Source organism: Heptranchias perlo, chromosome 23 (assembly GCF_035084215.1).
Source record: "Heptranchias perlo isolate sHepPer1 chromosome 23, sHepPer1.hap1, whole genome shotgun sequence".
Lineage (NCBI taxonomy): Eukaryota > Metazoa > Chordata > Chondrichthyes > Hexanchiformes > Hexanchidae > Heptranchias > Heptranchias perlo.
The window spans coordinates 28,464,146-28,483,883 of NC_090347.1; the positions used below are offsets into that span (position 1 = coordinate 28,464,146).

The window sequence follows — 19,738 nt, forward strand, 5'->3', positions numbered from 1 at the left end:
AATATATGGGACGGGGAATATCGTAACTCAAAGCATGGACGCGTGGAATCCTCAAGTCCTGCAGATCCCAATAAAATCATTTGTAAATCCTTTAAGCAGTATCTTACTTTACCGGGTCTAACACTGGTGAAAACGTTTGCAGTAAATGTGTTGTGGAGTCGTCTAACTGGGGTTGCAATGAGTTGGATTGCTTGGGTAGAGTACAGCATTTTGCGAAGCTTGCTAAAACTGGCATACCCAACAAGACTGGAATTTCCAGTTTCCACCTTTAGAATGCGCTCGGTTTGTTTCTTTTTGCCCGAGATCCGGACAGAGTCCTCTAACTAAACCTCACACTGCTGCCGACCGACTCTAGCTGGACATTAACGCGGGATTGACGGCGACTGATGACCCCCCCCCCTCCCAGTAGCCCTGGCCCTGGCCATGTCCGGGCCGCTTCACCCTCCCCACGCTCGCTGCCAAGGATTGGAACTGTCAGCAGACACACCCCAGGCGCCGTGCGTAGCGAGGGCGTTGGTCTCTCTACTAAAGGGGCCACTTTATAACTTCAAGTTTCTTTGACGGGACTTTGCTGTTAACATCGAGCTCTCTCTCTCTCTCTCAGATCGATTGTAAGGATCTGTCATAGAGTAAGTTGGATTTCAACTTTTCTTCTTTTTATATCAAAACGACTGAGGGATCTGTTAAAAAAATATTTCATTTTGTTGACATTTCTGAGAGCGCAGGACAACTTCTCAAAAGTAAGTTTGAACTGAACTTTTTTTCCCCCACTGACTAATTTTTACATGGAAAAGATCGTCCAGCTTTCGAAAGGCCCAAGAAACATCGGTTTGCACCTTTTTTGTGGCCCTTTTTAAGGATTTTTATAACGCGTCTCAAAAAGAGAAAGAAAAACGTTTTGAAACTTTGGGAGAAGGCAAGAAAGTTTGTGGGAGTCGCAGGGTTTTAATTTTAGCTCCGTGCTTTTAATAGTCATCTTGCATAGCACGGCGGGGAATACACGAGCCATTGGGAACCGAACTGGCTGCTCACAAGATTCATGCTTTTTTACATTTTTGATTAATTAATATTCTTGTTAATCTTCGTCTGAAAAAAATATGAATACATTAGTGTCTAATTTAAAGACGTCACGGAGTCACTGCACAAGGGGACTCTGAAACAACTTCCCAGATTAGTTTCGCCACATATCGCGATTTGTTTATTTAACGAATTGGTTGCACGCTTCATTTCATTAATCGATTATTTATTTTTTTAAAACTCCTCGGTGATTGGGGATGGGCGGTGGAGGGGGTAATGTTTCTGTTGAGCCTCGAGTCTTTATAATTGGTTAAGATCAGACCATGCCTGTCTGCTTTAATCTACACCAAATGTTGGGTGTCAAAAAACTGAGTTGCTGGCTGACTGAATAGTGCCTTTGTGATGAACGGGCTGGGTTCGGGACTAAGGAAAACACGGCCCCTGAAACTGGCACTGCGGCGAATCCCTTTCCCAACGGCCATCGAGTCATTTTCAGGGCAGTTTCATCAATTCTGAATTCACAGGCTCCGAATGGATTGAGAGCCACCCGGTCTGTAAATAGTAGATTCTCGATTAATTATTTGGAAGGCTAATTTAAATGGTTGTTTTATAAGTTGAAGTTTAAAAAAACTAAATAGATCGGTGTGCAAAATAATCTTTAAAAAAAATTAGTTGTTGCAATTTCAATGATTAAAATGCAGACTAAAGACAGAATGTTTATCTTAATATTTAGTGTGTTGTATATCTGGAACTCATATTTGTGGGATCTGGCGTAGCAAGTAGAAAAAGCTAATGCTCTGAAACATTAAAGGTGTAAGTGTATAAATAAGGAGAAATTATGCATCGTTCCCTTTTATGTGGGCTTTTAAAATGCTGTCTTTAACATTTGAACACTGCTGCTCTGCAAAAAGATCTGCAGCTTCTTGTTTTAGGCAGGTTTACTATATGCTTAGACAAAGAAATAATAACCAAGGCTAATGAAAACTTTACCGCAGTGAAAACTTTAATGTATAAAAATTAAATAGTTCAAACAGTGCTGTTAAATAATTTGCTCTGCTCCCAGTCTAACGGTACTCGCGTGGTGTCAGTGGGGCGCCCTCTGTTGGGGGGTTCGTGCTGTCAGTGTTGCAGACACGCCCTGGCTTTAATAAGATCACTGCAGTGGGGAAAAAGCGCCAGAGATTGTCGCACCTCTTTCCAAGCAGTTCACAGGCAGCTTACCTCGCTCTTTTTCTCTCTTTCCCCCCCTTTTTTTTAGTTTCCAACTTGAAATATCACCAAAATGATCGTGTTGTTGGCGGGTATCATTGTGCTGCATCTGACAGTCCTGGTGCTGCTGCTCATCTCCACTATTGTTAATGTAAGTACAACAGGCTGCTTAGCAAAAATGTTCACTGGGCTCAGACTGACAGAGGTAACTTGGAAACAAGCGCATAGTGTGTCCGGTACATTTTCATAGAGATTCTCATTTATCCTTATTATGAGAAAATAATTTATGTGCAAGGTCAGATTGAAGCATCTTTTAATTTCGGAATATGTTGACTTTTAAAATTAGTTGAAAGTTTGGTCGATCTTCGTTATTCGTTTCAGTAACTTGATGTGTCCAAGTTTGCTCATAAGTGTCATCTATTGAGATATCTAGATCGTTTATTGCAGTAAAAGAGATGTACGGTATTAAATAAATAGGGTAGTTTTATTTTAAATGGTGCTTTTGAGTAAGTTCTTTAGAGTTTACAAAACAAAATGTGCGCTTTAAATCAAATAGGATTTCCAGTTGTTGATTTCGGAGCAATTATGAAATTAAACGTATTTAAACCCGGAATTTGTCATTGAATTATTGGTGACACTTCACCTTCTGCAGACAACGTGTTTGATCGTGTTGTGTTTCCTTTTTAGTCCTGGTGGTATTTCAGCGATTCCAAAAGTATAGATATCTGGCAGAATTGTACATGGATTGATTTCTGGAATTGCGAGCAATATACCACGAACGGTGAGTGTTTTTTCCCCTTTTCTCCAAGTGTAACTTACAGTTTGCTGCTTATTTAGAATGAATGCAAGTCTTCATTTTAGCTTGAAGCAATATTTTTCACACCATAGATCATTTTTACTTAACGTTTGCTGATAAAACGAGGTGCATACAGATATTTTCCAATTATCTGCGTGCTCTCTGAGCCAGTAGTGCTTTTTAACAGCTTGCCTAACAGTTTCTTTGCAAAAAAAAAGTCCATGAATGTGGGCGCGGTCCTGGGAGGTTGCGAAGTCTGGGGGCACCTAGTGATCGAGCTGCGAAAATGCATCGGAATGGGCCGGAGTTGAGTCTACCTCAGATCTTGGCAACGCTTTGGTGCTGCAGACTCAGCACTTTGCAGCAAGGGACTGGGTTGGGATCAGCCATCAATTGCGCAACGTCGGCAGAAATTCCACATTCATTCACGTCCACTCAGATTGAATTAATTTTTTTCTAACACGTTGGCTTTGTTCCCCCACCTTGTGTATTTAATGTGGTTACTGATTACAGTAGGTGCCAAAGGCTTCTCGAATTTAAGTTAGATTAAATACTTGTCCACCAGTTAATGGTGTCGCCAATTTCATAGATTAAAAATCTTTCACCCAGTGACTTTCTAATCCAGGTAATTTGGAAAGTACTTAGACATTTGTATGAATATAATTCATATAACTGAAAAAATACTGAATGGGATTCTGTTTGTATACACTTGTTAAGGTTTGATTATTGGATTTGGTGAAGGGAGAATATAAAAAGTTTACAGTTAGATAAAATTTGCTGCATATGGTGGTGATAATAAACCAAGGCCCCGTCTACCTTCTCAGGTGGACCTAAACTTCCCATTGCGCTATTTGAAGGAAAGAAGGATTTCTTCTGGTCTCCTGGCCAATATTTATCCCTCAATCAACATCACTAAAATAGATTATCTGGTCATATATCTATCTTATTGCTGTTTGTGGGATCTTGCTGTGTGCAAAATGGCTGCCACATTTCCCTTGATTACAATAATGACTGCACTTCAAAAAGTACTTCATTGGCTGTAAATTCAAAACCTTTTCTTTCCTTTTAATACGACTCACCATTGAACACAAAATGGCCATTTTGGGGAAAAAGCTAATTCTTTTGAGCCTGATCCCAAATCCAGTCTATTAGATTATGGATCAGTTATACTTAGAGAAATCACCTTCTGGAGCTGGAGACGTCCAATATCAAAGTAATTCATCAATTTGCTTTTCTGTTTGTGAGAAAATAGTAATATTCTTTTACATTGATATTTAAAAATTGTATATGTAGAAGATATTACATTGGGTGTGATTATACCACAACCACATGATCTGAAATTAAACCTCAAAAATGTAATTAATTTGTAGTCCAAAAACAATTGTGACCAATTTTATTTCTTTGGAGAATCCAGTCAAAAATACCCCTCTAATATTTCATGCTGTACTTGCAAAGAATTTAGCCACAATGCACTATTGTGCTTCCATTGATTTCACAATGCACAGTGGACTTTCCAAACTGAAAATCAGCCTGGAACAGAGAGAGTTGAAAAATAAAAATTTATTTAGGATTTCAACTCATTTCATGATATTAAAAAACCTTCATATTTTTACAAATCAAAAATGCAGAGTGGTTAGAGGCAAGTTAAGGCATCCTGCCACCTCATTATAGATCAGAATGAGACAGTTCATCATAATGTAGTCTCAAAAATTAATACATTAATGTTTCTTTAGATTCAGAGCCAGAGTAATATAACATAGAACACCCAATTTGTAAAGAAAATAGTTTGAGCATTTCATTGCTTTTCCTAAACTAATACCAAAGCCATTTTCTACAAACTGTAATGGTCCCAAATATTAGTCACAGTAAATAAACGGTGCTGAACTTGTGATTTTGGAAGGCCCTGGTAAAAATGTTAGTGATGATTTAGAGAAGTGGCCTACTCCTGAATGTTTGCTAACCACAAAGGAGCAGTATTCCTCAACTGGCTCTCTTGGTCTGAGAATCATGGCTATTTCAGTTCCATCACCAAAATTCAAAACTAATGAAAAGTAAGAGATTTTCAGCTGGAGTAACATTACAGCTGCCCTTGCCAGCAATACTATTTGAAGGTGGATGGTTGAGCAGATTACAGTTACACTTTCCTCCTCACTAGTAGCTTGATCGGTTTTAACTAAGTGCCAATGGGATACGCTCACTTTTGCATCCATCACTCCAGACCAAGGAGATGGCACTTAGCTGGGCTAGAAGTGTGCTACAATCAGAATCATTTAGTAATGTATAAGGTATATCTTCAATGTCAAATTTAAAAAAAAGAAAATGTGGGTTTCCAACTGGTCTTAAAAGGGGGAGGGAGGCCAGGGCTTCAGAAATATCAAAGAAAACTGGGTGAAAGCCCAATACCATAGTGTATGACAATATTAAGGTTAAAAAGGGGAGAGAAACTGAGGCAAATCAGGTACAATTGATTAGGTGATGCTTAATCAGTAAAAGCCTTTAGATGGTATTGAAGGTTTGGAAGCAGATTTACATATTAATGCAAATATCCTGTTGCAAGCAAATCTTCACATAGATAATTGTTAAATGTAACTTGCTGCAGGTAACAGGGATCCATTGCCTGCCTATTTTTCAGATGGATATTAGAAGTCTGGCTTGCCATCCTGCAGGATGGATGGGTGGCATTGCAACTGTGCCAGCCATTGTAGGGGTCAGCCTAGCACCATTGGAGGTGGAAGTGGGAATCTGCTGTGACCTTTACAGTGCAGATGTTTTTGTAGAACTTTGAAACCGCAATAGTCTATCTAAATAAAAAGGAGAAATTTCAAACACTGGAAATGTGAAATCAAAACAGAAAATGCTGGTTAAAAAAGCAGCAGCTCTGTCCGTGCCTAAAAGGAAAAAAAACAGGCTTGTGTTTTGTTTGGAGACTCTTCATCAGAACTTAAACTGGAACATTACCCTGCCTTCTCTTTCAGACACCTGATAGACCTCCTGTGTACTTCCAATATTTTAGGTTTTTATCATCTAAATACCACTGCTTATCACACATGAAGTTCATACTTTTGAAACTTAGCGAACACACCTCCATTTCAAAGAAAATCTTTGCTGGGGGCCTTGGATTCAGAACAGGAAGCTCTAATTTTAGTAAGGCATTTGACAAGGTCCTACATGGCAGACTGGTTAGAAAGGTAAAAGCCCATGAGATACAGGGAAATGTGGCGAATTGGATCCAAAATTGGCTCAGGAACAGGAAATAAAGGGTAAAAGTCGATGGATGTCTTTGCAAATGGAAATCTGTTTCCAGTGGTGTGCCACAGGGCTCAGTGTTGGGTCCCTTGCTGTTTGTGGCATATATTAATGATTTGGACTTGAATGTAGGGGACACGATTGGCAAATTTGCAGACGACACAAAAATTGGCAGTGTAGTTGATAGTGAAGAGGATAGCTGTGGACTCCAAGAAAATATCAATGTGTTGGTGGAGTGGGCGGAAAAGTGGAAAATGGAGTTCAACCCGGAGAAGTGTGAGGTAATGCACTTAGGGAGGGAAAACAGTAAAAGGGAATATGCAGTAATCGGGAATATATTGAGAGGGGTGGAGGGAATGAGAGACCTTGGAGTGCATGTACACAAGTCCCTGAAGGTGGCAGTACAGGTAGATAAGGTTGTGAAGAAGGCATATGGAATGCTCTCCGTTATTAGCCGAGGTATAGAATACAAAAGCAGAGATGTAATGATGGAACTGTATAAAACGCTGGTAAGGCCACAGCTGGAGTATTGTGCGCAGTTCTGGTCACCACATTACAGGAAGGACGTAATTGCTCTGGAGAGAATGCAGAGAAGATTTACAAGAATGTTGCCAGGGCTTGAAAATTGCAGCTACAAGGAGAGATTGGATAGAGGTTGTTTTCCTTGGAGCAGAGGAGGCTGAGGGGTGACTTGATTGAGGTGTACAAAATTATGAGGGGCCCAGATAGAGTAGACAGGAAGTACCTGTTTCCCCAGCGGAGAGGTCAAGAACTAGAGGACATAGATTTAAGCTGATTGGCAGAAGGATTAGAGGGGACATGAGAAAAAACTTGTTTACCCAGAGGGTGGTGGGTATATGGAATTTGCTGCCTGAATTAGTGGTAGGGGCAGGGACCCTCAACTCTTTTAAAAAGTACCTGGACCTGCACTTGAAGTGCTGTGAGCTGCAGGGCTACGGACCGGGTGCTGGAAGGTGGGATTAGAATGGGCACCTGGTTGTTCTTCGAGCCGGCGCGGACACGATGGGCCAAATGGCCCCCTTCTGTGCTGTATCTTTTCTATGGTTCTAATTTGCAAAACACAATCAAATGGTGACTTATGGACCAATGGAACCTCCTTCCAAGCTATTACAAAATCTCGGTAGTGTAGGATAATGATTAGTGCTATAACAGGGGGAAGAGAAAATAAAACATCTGGAGGGCCTTCATATATCTGACGAGGAGCAGTTTATAAAGATCTAATGTTAGCGTTTTATTACCATTTCTGATCTCTCTAATGTTATGATTTTTTTCTGTAAACTTAAGTGATAAATGGAATGTACTGCCTTTAAATGTTTTCAGGAATAGATAATTGTGGTTTTATAAAACACCTTTTATATACTTCTTGGCAAAGTGGATTCATAAAGGAATGGGACATTTCTTGTGATGTATGACATTAAAAGTCCTTAATTCTGATCATCTGTAAAGAAAGATAATAACAATCACACAGTTTATTAGGAATTAAAGATAGGATTTGAAACAGATTACAGTTTCTTGACCTGAAACATCAGCAAGGCTGCCTTAGACTGTAAAGACAAACAGCCCAACATTCAACTGTTTTCATTCTCTTGCTTTGACACATTTGAGCCTTTGGTACAGTGTAATGCCATTTTTAGTTTTAGCGCCAGTGCAAAACAAAACTGCTCGCTAATTATTCCTAAAAGTGCGAAGTATATTTATATTATACACCTACATTTAAAGTCTGCCATGTCAGATTTTTGTCTTGTGCTTCTGGCACTGAGCTTTGCACATTAGGAGTGCAATAGATGAAAACTTAATCCAATTTTTAACTTTATCTAAAATTTTTACCCTTCAGTTAACTTATCTAAAGACCTTAGGGCACATTTTGCTGCCCCCCACCCCTTTACCCCTGCCATCCAGCACTAGACACGTGTCAGCCTTGGCTCAGTCATGCCGTTCTTGCCTCTAAGTTAGAAGGTTGTGGGTTCAAACCCCACTCCAGAGACTTGAGCGCACAGTCTAGGCTGATGCCACTGCAGCACTTGGGGAGTGCAGCAGCGTTGGAGGTGCCATCTTTTGGATGAGATGTTACACTGGGACCCTGTCTGTATACTCAGGTGGATGTAAAAGATCCCATGGAACTATTGGAAGAAGAGCAAGGGTGTTGTCCTGATATCCTGGCCAACATTTATCCCTTAACCAATAACACTTTAAAAAATATAGATTATCTGGTTATTTATCTCAATGCTGTTTGTGGATCGTTGCTATCTGCAAATTGGCTGCTATGTTTCCCTACATTACAACAGTGACTACACTTCAAAAGTACTTAATTGGCTGTGAAGCACTTTAGGATGTCCTGAGGTCTTGAAAGCTGCTATATAAATACAAGTTTGTTTGTAGACAGGAGAAGTGCCCCTTTTTTGCAGCCAGTTCTCACCTGAAGTCTTCAGCCTGCCTCAGGAGACTTGCAGACCCTCCAGTCAGCAGCAATGTGGGGCAGGCTATACCACCATGTTTTTTGGTGCTCCTGTTTTGGGAACCCAGCAAGATGCTGAACAGGTAAATCAGATGGGAGGCTTGGAACAGTTCCTCTAAACTAATTAAGGTGTTTCCAACTGGTCTGTATCTACAGTAAGTTCAGGCCAAGCTTTGGCTCCCAAGGAATGCTCCAAAAATACAGAGGTAATGAGAGGGGCAGTGATCTGGGCCTTTTCTTGACCTATGCACCTGTAAAACTGGGAGTTCCCTGAGGGCAAAGGTCAGGGAAATCCACCCTTTCATGTTTATATGCATTACTCCCAAGTCATGGCTTGGACACAGCATTGCAAGTTAACTGAGACATACAGCCTAAATTGTTGTATGCTTGGAACTTAACTCTGACCCAGAAGCTCAATTAATATCAATGGTCTGTGATTTGGGCATTGTACTCTGTATATTAGTAGTGCATGTGACGTTACTTCTGCCTTTTTTTAAACATGGTTCAGTTTCATTACTGCAATATACCTGCAACCTCCAACGCAGTTAATTATTCTTCAGTTTAAAATTGATGGATCATGTGATGCACTTTCATTGTCATTAATGTTTTTTTCGTTTGGCTTGTATTTTCAGAATGGCTGCAAGCTGTTCAGGCAATGATGATTCTGTCCATCATCTTCAGCTTTTTGTCAGTGATTCTGTTCTTCTGCCAGTTGTTCACACTCCAGAAAGGAGGTCGGTTTTACATCACTGGAATCTTTCAGCTACTTGCAGGCAAGTTTAAAGATATACCATTATGATTTCACAATGTCTATGTAAGAATGATGAATAATTGAAGAATTTACTTCCTTATTCTGTTGCAGTATGAATCATTTATTGTTCTGATTCTGTTAAATTGCTCTATGATAACTACTGTGGTCTCTGAAGTGTCATAGAGGCTGGATTTTAGAGTTGTAAATTGTGTGGACTTGATGCACACTAATCACAGACAGCATTCCAAATATATTTACCCTCTTTTCCCCCACTTTTCTAAATCTTGGTTTCTGGTTCCTGTCAGCTTGCTTCCTCCTTCAGCTGAGGTAACAGGATAGTGTGGGCTATAATAAAAACAGAAAATGCTGGAGAAGCTCAACAAGTCAGGCAGCATCTGTGGGGAAAGAAACAGAGTTAATGTTTCGGGTGGAAGATCTTTTCGCAACCTTTTGGAAAAGGTCTTCGACCTGAAACGTTAACTCTGTTTCTTTCTCCACAGATGCTGCCTGACTTGCTGAGCTTCTCCAGCATTTTCTCTTTTTATTTCAGATTTCCAGCATCTGCAGTATTTTGCTTTTGAGGATAGTGTGGGCGGTGGACTTATTGATGAATGTTACCATAGCACTGTTTTGTGATGTGATCAGACAATACGAGGTTGCCTTCAACATCAGTGCAGTGGAACTGGTTCGACTGGAATATTTTGTTCTTTGTTAACATGGAGGACCTTCCTCAGCAAGAAGGAGAAAACTCACTGCAGTTTTACAAGTTTCAGTTTCAGTCACGCTACAACTATTGACAATTTGGCTGGAGTGCAACGTTCTATTATTAACAAATGAAAATGATGGACGGGAAAATACCAGCTAGTCCATCGAGCCTGTCCCATACAGTCATGATGCAACTGAGCACCGTGATTCCCAATGTCTCCTCCCACCAGCAGCCATGTAATTTCTTGAGAAAGGCACAAATTCTAGGCCAATGGAAGGGAAAAAAATCTTGGAAATTCTTCTCCAACCTCCAAAGGTGATCAAAACAAGTTCCGGGAGGCCATAATGACCATCACATCACCCGATAACCCCTCCTACCTTTTTGAGTGCTGTGATGTCAGCCAAAGCCAGGAATTTGTTCAACTTTACTGAATGCTTGAGCAGGCACCTTGTCCAGAGATTGACTTCCTGATATCTAATTTGGCTCGAAGCTTAATTAACTTTTACACATCCCCTGCTACCTAAATCATATAGTCTCTCCATATGGACACAGTCCAGTCCCTTCCTTATTTTAGAAACCTGCAACAGGAACTAAGCTATCCTTATTTGATTGATCTGAAAGCAATGATAGCTTTTTTATTGTGCATTTTCACATAATTTCCCTTTGAGGTTCCAATAATAGTATAGTAGAAATTGTAGGTTTGGCCTGGTCATGGTGCTGTCGCCTGCTTCTGGAGATTAGTAATGTCAGACAAGAAAGCCAATTTTGTTTTGTCACAAAACGGTGCCATTTCAGACATTAAAAAAAACATTTGGGTCTGACAGCTTTTAATTGGTAAATATTATTCCCTTTCCTTTTCAAGAATTTCTAGGAAGCATTGACCAATAAACTCAGTGCAGCCAACCATTTTGTGCATGCTGGTGTACCATCTGGAAATAGCATGTGGAATGATTGACAGCTAGGAAGTAACATAGGATACGACTGGAGAACAGTTTCCTAGTATTAAAGAAAACCTTAGACCCCAGAATGATCCAGGTGCTATAGGTAGAACACAAGCTGGATGTGGTTTCTCTAGTCACAGTACAATGAATGTATTGGAACTCTGTTGTACTTTGGAATGACCAGTCCCAGTGCAATTTATGTGAAATTGGAACTTTTTAATCCATATGCGTGTGTGTGTGTGATGTTCACTATTGGTATGGCCAATTACTTGCAAACTTAACCATTTAAGAAACATCCCTGAATATCATTCAATTATTTTTATCTCAAAATGAGAAATATTGCAGTGAAATTCAAGTTTGTAGTTGTGGAAGTCTGAAGGTAAAGAGGTATTTAATGATGGTGAGAATGTACTATGAATAGAACTACCATTAGTTGAAGGTTGGAATGTGAGACTTTTATTTAAAACAGCATTATGCATTTTGACCCAGTATTAGTAGTAATATTGTTGACTGGGCTTGTTATGATCAGTATGATAAAATGGAAATTGAGCCAACTGACATCCGTGAAGGACTAGGTCATAGATATTTCTGATGCTATAATCCTAGATAGGCCAACTCTACATGCTCATTCCTTAAAGACTGGAGTCGTGTCCATAGATTTATTAACACTTGCAATTGGTAATCTATTTATAAATAGGCCTGGTCTTGCTGAATAGTAAAGGGTGAGCAAGAATTGCTTTAATTAGGCTCGATTCTGCCCTAAGGGAATTTGACCCTATCTAAATGGTATGCATTCCTGTGATACCTATGTATTATCACATGTATATATGGCTGTCTGTTTATTACTGAATGAAGTGGCTCATGAGAATGAGCCCCTGCATCTGGGAGCAATCTTGTGCAAGTATTGGAACAGCTGCTTTCTGAAATTCTCAAACCAGTTGGACCTGGTTATGTCCAAATCACTGTGAAAAGGATACATCTACAGTACATCAACCTGTTCTAGGAACAGGGAGACTACTGCCAAAGCCTTCTCAGCAAGGAAAATCGGCAAGTATGAGATTTGTTGAGCTACCATTTATAATTGTCTAACCACCAATGGTTGAAGAATAATACTGGGAGTGAATCAACTAACTTCTTTAAAAAGAAGTCTACAAAATGAGTTCATATTCCTCCAAGTGTTGTGACCGTGTACATGAAAAGCTGAATGGATGAAGATACAGGTTGTGAAGATTCTGAAAACAAACCCAGAACTGCTTCTAAACACAACAACCAGAGCCATGACAAGCTGAACAAAAGATGACTATGTGGGTAAAGCAAACCTCCAAACAAAATTCAAAATCAGACTGAGGAAAGTTCAAACTTTGTGAAGTACTGCACATGATAAACTCAATGGATGAAGACTCAACTAATGAAAGATTATAATGAAGAAATCTAATCTTCAGGCAGGAAGATTTGAAAATCATAGTTGTGATTTCAAAACTGAACGTCACTCAATCAATTACTTCTATCGTGCTAGTTCTGTACCTTGTGAACTGGTACAGCTCTTTTGGTAGAAAAAAAGACCATCCCTTACCAGAATGATCAAGAGGTCCTGTTGGGATCAGGTCTGAGATACAAACTTGGCTATCAGAAGGTTTCAGCCCACTGTTGCTAGACATAACTGTTTACTTTGCTACCTGATCTTTATAATGTTATTCAGCACCGTTTAAAGGGTATGATTTACAGGCAGCTGCTGCTTTCTGAAACGCACAAATAACTCTTTGCAATGGATTTATATCACATTTACATGTAGATTTGACCTAGACCTGTGGATTCCTTCATTATAATTCACAGTATTCACTAAAGGATGATCTGACTAAAGAAGTCTTCGGTCTTAATGTTATGTAGATTTAAAACCTCCTTTTGTCAATTTGTTTCTTAAAACATGGATTGATCCCATGAAATATGGGATCTTGGATCCACCCTGCTGGGTTTTTAGCTTCACGTCAGTAACTTGACAATTTTTCACAGATCTGAACAAAGTTCTGTGCAGGCAAATATTATCATGCCTCAGTAACTAAAGATATAGCTATATTTTAAATTTAGTAGTATTCCTGCACATATGCTTAATGTAGGTTATGTAACACCCTTCACTATGATAGGAGATTCTCTGATCTTTTGTAACATTCTGGTCAGGTTAGTCGGAAATTTGACTATATTTTATTCATGTAGGTAAGATACCGCAGCTTCTGTTGTCGTTAGAAACAAGCAGACAGGATTATAGTAACTGTGCAGCAATGCACTGAGTCCAAACTCCGAAACAAACCACAATGTTACTTTTTTAAAAAAGTACAGCAACAAACCCTTGAAAGTAGACTTAAAGACTTGTGACCTTGAGTTGCTACGAAAAGAGAATTCCTCACAACACATTTCATTTTGCAACATAGTATCATACCATTTCAACAGTAGTATTGTTTACTTTGGCCAATTAAATGAAAACAGTTTAGTTATTTTTAACAGAAGACTGAATGCAATGCAGCCTTGGCCAACTGCTTTTGTTATGGCTTCTGTCTATGACTAATACAGAGACACTGTCTGTGGGTGGGGTTAAAACTGGTTCAATTGGCTGAATCACATCTGAACTTAAAACAAGATGATAAATGTTTTAGTAAAAGGGATTCCTTGATGGCAGCAGCTTTACAACACATTTACCTATCAGGCTTGCATAGAATCAGAAACTTGGCCTTTCTTTGTGGCCGCACAAGTTAGCTTCAGCTTCCTGTTTTGTACTCTGGGTTTAGATATAGTTCTATTGTCTTTTAAAAATAAATGAATAGAACCTATACCCATAAAAATCAGATGTAGGACTCCATCCTCACCACTATTGTAACCATAGTTGTCTATTTTTGAGATTGGACACTACATTCAGATAAATGGTGGTCAACAAAACTGACCAAGTGTTTAAAAATTCTGTTTTAGCTATGAGGCCTGATTGTTTGACTTAACATTGGACTCAAGTATACAGCCAATGCATCCACAGTAAATTTTGACATATTAGTAGCCTGATAAGAGAACTGTTCCGCTTGTGATACACTCTATGCACATCTCTGTAATTGACACCATTTGGTTTGCAGTTGGTAAAGGTAACATTTCATTGGAAGAAAGTGTCTGTCCTGTAGACAGATGTAGCTTCTCCCTCCTTCATTTTGTTGTTGAATTGGAAATGGCTACTCAAATCATCATGGTGCAGCAAGTCCTGAGGAGTTTAGATCACATTATGGACAGGATGGAAATTCCAACTTATATAAAAATGTGTTGTATTTATAATCTAATTTACCCTCCACCAATTACCTAACTGAACTTCAAAGAAATTCATTCTATGTGAAGCACTTTGGGACATTTGAGTGACACAATGAAGTGCTAAATAAATGCTTTTTTCTTTCTGACCCTTTTAAAACAAGTAATTGTGTAATGTACATGTTGTATTTTAAGCTAAAGACTGACCACTAAGTTAATGTAGGGTCTTCAGTGTAGCCTCTTGGTTGACGCTCTCCACTCCCAGTTTGGTGCAAAGGGAATAGCCCTCTAGTCCTCTTGTAGATGTCAGAAGTTGAATTACACAAATATCTCGCTAATGGATGGCCAGCACCCTCTACGGGTCCACTAGAAATCTGCAAAATGAAGTTAACATCTAGTGGGGGAACAGATGGCACAGCTGCGGCAAGTTAGGCTGACTGGTGAGAATGTGTACCTGTAAAATTAGCAGCTTAACTTTGCGATACTAATGGGCTGGTTGAATCAGGGCCAGGTACAACTAATAATTATACACAGAACTATGTTTTGTGCACTACGATTATCTTTCACCATCATCATTAACTTAGCTGTGGTACAATCAAATCCACATAGTTGTACTTACAGATATTTTTAATAAGTCTCAGTTACTTCTTGACTTCGGCTCCTACTCCGAAAGCAATTTTCACAAATGGCCATTTAGAGACCTTTTGTCGGTAACTATAGAAAATCTGCAAAAACTTTGAATAAAGAACTTAGTCCTGGCACAGCTATTTATTCCTGTTATGTACAAGGCTGATGATCAGGAACATTTCTGTCCTTCCCCTTACCTACAACATATTCCAGGTTTCCATTAGAATTGGTTTACTTCTGATGGAATACAGTAGGAGATATTTTTGTAAGAGACACGGCACTGAATGGAGCTTTTTGCTACATTTAGACTGTGGTGTTATTTCCAGCCATGTGGTCTTCAATTTACATTTTTAACTGGAAGAACTAGAGTTGCAGCCAGGCTGAGGAATCTGCTCTTGCATTGGTCACGTGCCTCCACAGGCTGTCTCTCCTACAGGTTCAAATTCCATGTTTAGAGTGAGTGGGCAGCAGTGTCTGCAATGTCCATACAATGTAAATTAATGCCAAAAAGTGTCCTTTGGACAATATTAAATCCAGTTTGACACTACACAGTAGTTCTACTCTATGGAGTGTCAAACTGAAGAAATGTGATACACCCCCTCCAGGGAGTCTTGGATTGCTTCTCATTGGAGTCAGCTTAGGCCCAGTCTCAGATTTACATGGCAACTTCAGCATCGGTGCAAATTGGACTCTGTGAGGGCAATTTTAACCTAACCTGCCCATCGGAAAACTGATGGGATTGGATGCAACGCAGGTTTTCCACACCCTGCCTGACTTTACCCTCCATTGAAGTCAGTATAGAGTAATATTGGGTGGGGGGTTGTGAAACCAGCATTCTACGCAATCCAGTAGGCATCCTGCCCGGTGAGTTAGGTTAAAATTACCCACTCTGTGTCAGAGCTCAGCAGCTTCTGCTCTTTGGCTACAAGCCCAAGGGTGGTTGTTCAGCCCAAGGCGCCCCACTTTCTTTCTGCAGTCCTACCCAGTTTGCGAGGACTGTGGTACCAATATGTGCGCACAGTGTTTTGTCAAACCTGTATTCCATTTTAACCTCAGGGTAAAAATGGCCATACAAAATAAATTTGATTTAAAACAAAACTTTGTGTTCCTTTTGCAGGCATTTGTGTGATGAGCGGAGCAGCAATATACACAGTGCAATATCCGCACATTCATGGCGAGCATTACGAAGGCAGCTACGGATTTTCCTACATTTTGGCATGGATTGCTTTCCCTCTGGCCTTATGCAGTGGAATCATCTACGCCATTCTAAGAAAGCGTGAATGAGCTGCCATAGATCACAACAGTCCGTATGATGCCATCTTTAGAGGACTAAAAGAAACATTACTGTTTTAATTTGAAGATGTATATAGTATCTATGGTTTAAAACCTATTTATAACACTTTTTACATATATGTACATAGTATTGTTTGCTTTTTTTGACAGAAGCCCTGTTTTGCAAGCTAATTAAAAGTGCCTACAGAACATTCATTTTTAACAGTTTATTAAAAAAAACAAATTTTTGCTGAAGCCAAATTCTGCAACAAAACTTTATTTTGAATAGAATATGTTAACCAAAGCGCATGTACAAATTATAGCTAGTAAGCTGTTTTAAAAAAAAATGCAGCTTGTACAAATAAATTGCTAATAGCTGACAAGTTTGAATAGTTTACTCATGTAGATATAAAACATTTACAGTTTTCAATGGTGCTATGTATTTACCATTCCTTGTAATGATAACCTATAAGCGATCTCACTGGAGAGTTACTATTTGCAAGAAGGTAAAATAAATGCTTTAATTCTACAGGATTTACTTGGTCTAAATATTTCTGTTGTGGAAGGAGATTTTGCTGTAGTATTGATATGGAGGTTTGAAGGTCAATACAAGCGAGGGACGGCAGTATTAGGACAGGTGTGAGAGGTGATTTGAATGCCCATGATGAGACACTGCCCAACTTAATGAGGCTACAGTTGTGCTTGTCCCCCCACCCCCCAACTTTGTAATCCAGTTGTGTGCTGCAGCCAATCACTATTCTTGTTCCTGATATGTGCTCTCTCCCTCTTCACACATTGTTCTCTCTCCTTCCTTGTTCACCCTGATAGCGACCTCAATTTCCCTTTTGGGCTCCCATTAATCGCAGTGGGATGGTGTAATGCCTCAAAGTGCAGCTGTTGGCAGTCACTGTTTCTTTGCTGTGTGAAGTCTAGAGAACTCCTCTAACACCCGAAATTGTGAACAGCAAGAAATGCTGACAGTACCCGCAGCAGTTCTGTTTTCTTGGTGGAAGGAGTGGGCAGTGGACAACAGCAAATCACAGTGTGTTGGGTGCATGATATCACTGCCATACTAAGACTGCAGTCTGTTCCAAGCAGCAGAAGCCAAATCCTGTGTCCCAGAACCAATCCCCCATATTTCTCTTCAGTTCCTAAATGCAAAGGCATTGTCTGACAGTATTTTCAATGTTATTCATTTTCATTAATTTATACTATAGTTGGAGGTGTCAGAAAACTAGTACTGATAGGCTTTTGTTCTTTAACTGTTGAAAGCATGCTATAAATTGTAATTAAAGATCTTAGTGCGCTCCACTAAATGAATACAAATGTATTGTTCAGAATTAACACTAACTACAGTTTGCTGGAAATATTAAAAATTTGCTGATATATCTTTGTATTGACAGTGTTCTGCTGCTGAGCAGTTATGCAAACATGAAAGGGGACCACAAATAGAAAACAGCAATGAAAGTAAATAGGAAATAAAAAGTGTGAGGAAGAAAGAATTCAATAAAAATGTTTGCTGCAGACAAACAGAGGTAACAATGCATTTCTGGTTCATAAGTAGCATTTCTCAATATTTTGAAAGAAGAGTAACATTCTACCATGCAGTAGTAATGATTAAACAACAAACAGACACATTGTCTAAATATATCTGTAGTACCCATTGCATAAGCATCTTCCCTAACTATGACCTCAGACACGAGATTTAAATTTTTATAAGTGTCGATAAGCCAAGCATTGGCTTCCTTGACTTGTGCACATTGCAGCCAACTTTTTCTGTGAAGCTGGTTTGAGTTCATTGCCTGTTTTTTTGCCTCTTTTTATAGAGCCATTATCATTACCCTTCAGACATTGAAGTAGTTACACCTATTTTCAAAATTGGTATTTTTTTCCAAAGTGATGTTGACAAAAAACAAGCATGGGATTTAAATATTTTGTTAGTGATGTAAAATGATAGTGCACTCCTCAACAAGCTTAAAATAAAATAGTATGTGGCCTTTGAGATTGCTGGGATGTTCAGCCATGCAATGATGTATGAGCTTTGCTGTTTTAAAGCTGCAGGCCCCTGTAATGTGGCAATGGTCATTATTTTCATGAATGAAAGAACTGGTATCTTATAAGACAAACAAAGTCATTGTCCTATTTAAAATGAAGTCTGTGTAAAACCAGTTTTCACAACAAAAAGCATGCCTCACCTTTCTTTTATAAAGCTGCCAATGCCTGTTTTTCCCCTAAAACAGACACCAGCTGCACGAGTTCCAGACGTAGCTCACTGAAAACACTATCATTGACTGGAGAAACTTGGTTAAAATACAGCACATGGCTGTGGGATGCTTGAAAAGTTGAGAACAGAACTATGTTTTCAAACCTGTTCTCCACAACCCCCGCCCGCCCCAGTGGCTGCATTGAAACACAAAAATTTAGGACTGGAAGCTTCATTTGCTGAGTAATCCTCTAATATGGCTCAAAAGCTGAATTTAGCTAAGGAAGTCCTACTCCAAATGTCTGAACGCTGTTCTAGATGGCCAAGTGCGACTTCAAATGGTTGAGTATTGTTTGTTTCTAAGAGATCATTTGTGGGTCACTGCAGCTTTAAGCAGGATATTTATTACTGTACTACGCTGCAGGTAAATTATACTGGTGAGTGTGGTTCACAGCCATTATCCTATGCCAAAGTTAATCACTGTTTTGAAGGAGTTGTGGAATAAATAAAGTCTGGCACTACTCAAAAAGGAAATGATGTACTTACGGATATGTAGTCCTTTGATGTAATAAGAAACGCATAGGTTTCTAACTTTATTATCCCTTTGATGAAATCTGTTCTTGTTTACATAGTCTGCTCTTGGAGTACAGTATAATGAAGTGTGACATAGTTCTTCTGGTCCCATATGCACAGACCTCTCCTGCAGATTTCTTTGTGTAACTACCATCCAATGAAATATGCAGAAAGGTTTGACGGGGGGAATTGTATTTGATGTGCTAACAGAAAATGCCTTATTGTGTGTAAGTACAGTCAGATGTGTTTGATGTACTTGAATAATGATGAAAATAAATAATACTGGCTTATCTGTGCAACAAATGGTCCTTCGTTACTATGTTACCAACTTGTAGGAGGTGTTCAAGACTTTTAAAAATATTCATTTCTAAATTCTTTTTGCTCTTTGTTCCTACCCCTCGGAAGGATTCTCACCAGTACACAAACTCCTTCAGGTAGAAAGATGGGATGGTAAAGCATGGTGGTGTCTGGGGAATCTGCCAGTGGTGCTTTATAGAATCATACAGCACCAAATGAGGCCATGCAGCCCATTGTGCCTATGCCAGCTCTCTGAAAGAGCTACAAATTGGTCCACACCCTTGCTCGTTCCCCATAGCCCTGCAAATATTTCCTTTTAAAGTAGAGATACAATTCCCTTTTGAAAGT

The 19,738-nt window shown here is 39.4% G+C and overlaps 1 protein-coding gene across 3 annotated transcripts; it reads left to right on the forward strand.

The window, feature by feature from the left end:
* Positions 1-519: 519 nt before the first annotated feature.
* On the forward strand, positions 520-19,396 carry pmp22b (peripheral myelin protein 22b). 3 transcript variants are annotated; one of them, XM_068004279.1, is made up of 5 exons: positions 520-629; positions 2,276-2,377; positions 2,914-3,007; positions 9,377-9,517; positions 16,163-19,396. In XM_068004279.1, exons 2-5 carry the CDS (start codon positions 2,300-2,302, stop codon positions 16,327-16,329), a joined length of 480 nt encoding a protein of 159 aa, XP_067860380.1. In that variant the 5' UTR covers positions 520-629; positions 2,276-2,299; the 3' UTR covers positions 16,330-19,396. The 3 variants fall into 3 exon arrangements, with proteins under 3 accessions (XP_067860380.1, XP_067860381.1, XP_067860382.1); XM_068004280.1 differs by lacking the exon at positions 520-629 and adding an exon at positions 659-740; XM_068004281.1 differs by lacking the exon at positions 520-629 and adding an exon at positions 1,549-1,567.
* Positions 19,397-19,738: the final 342 nt, after the last annotated feature.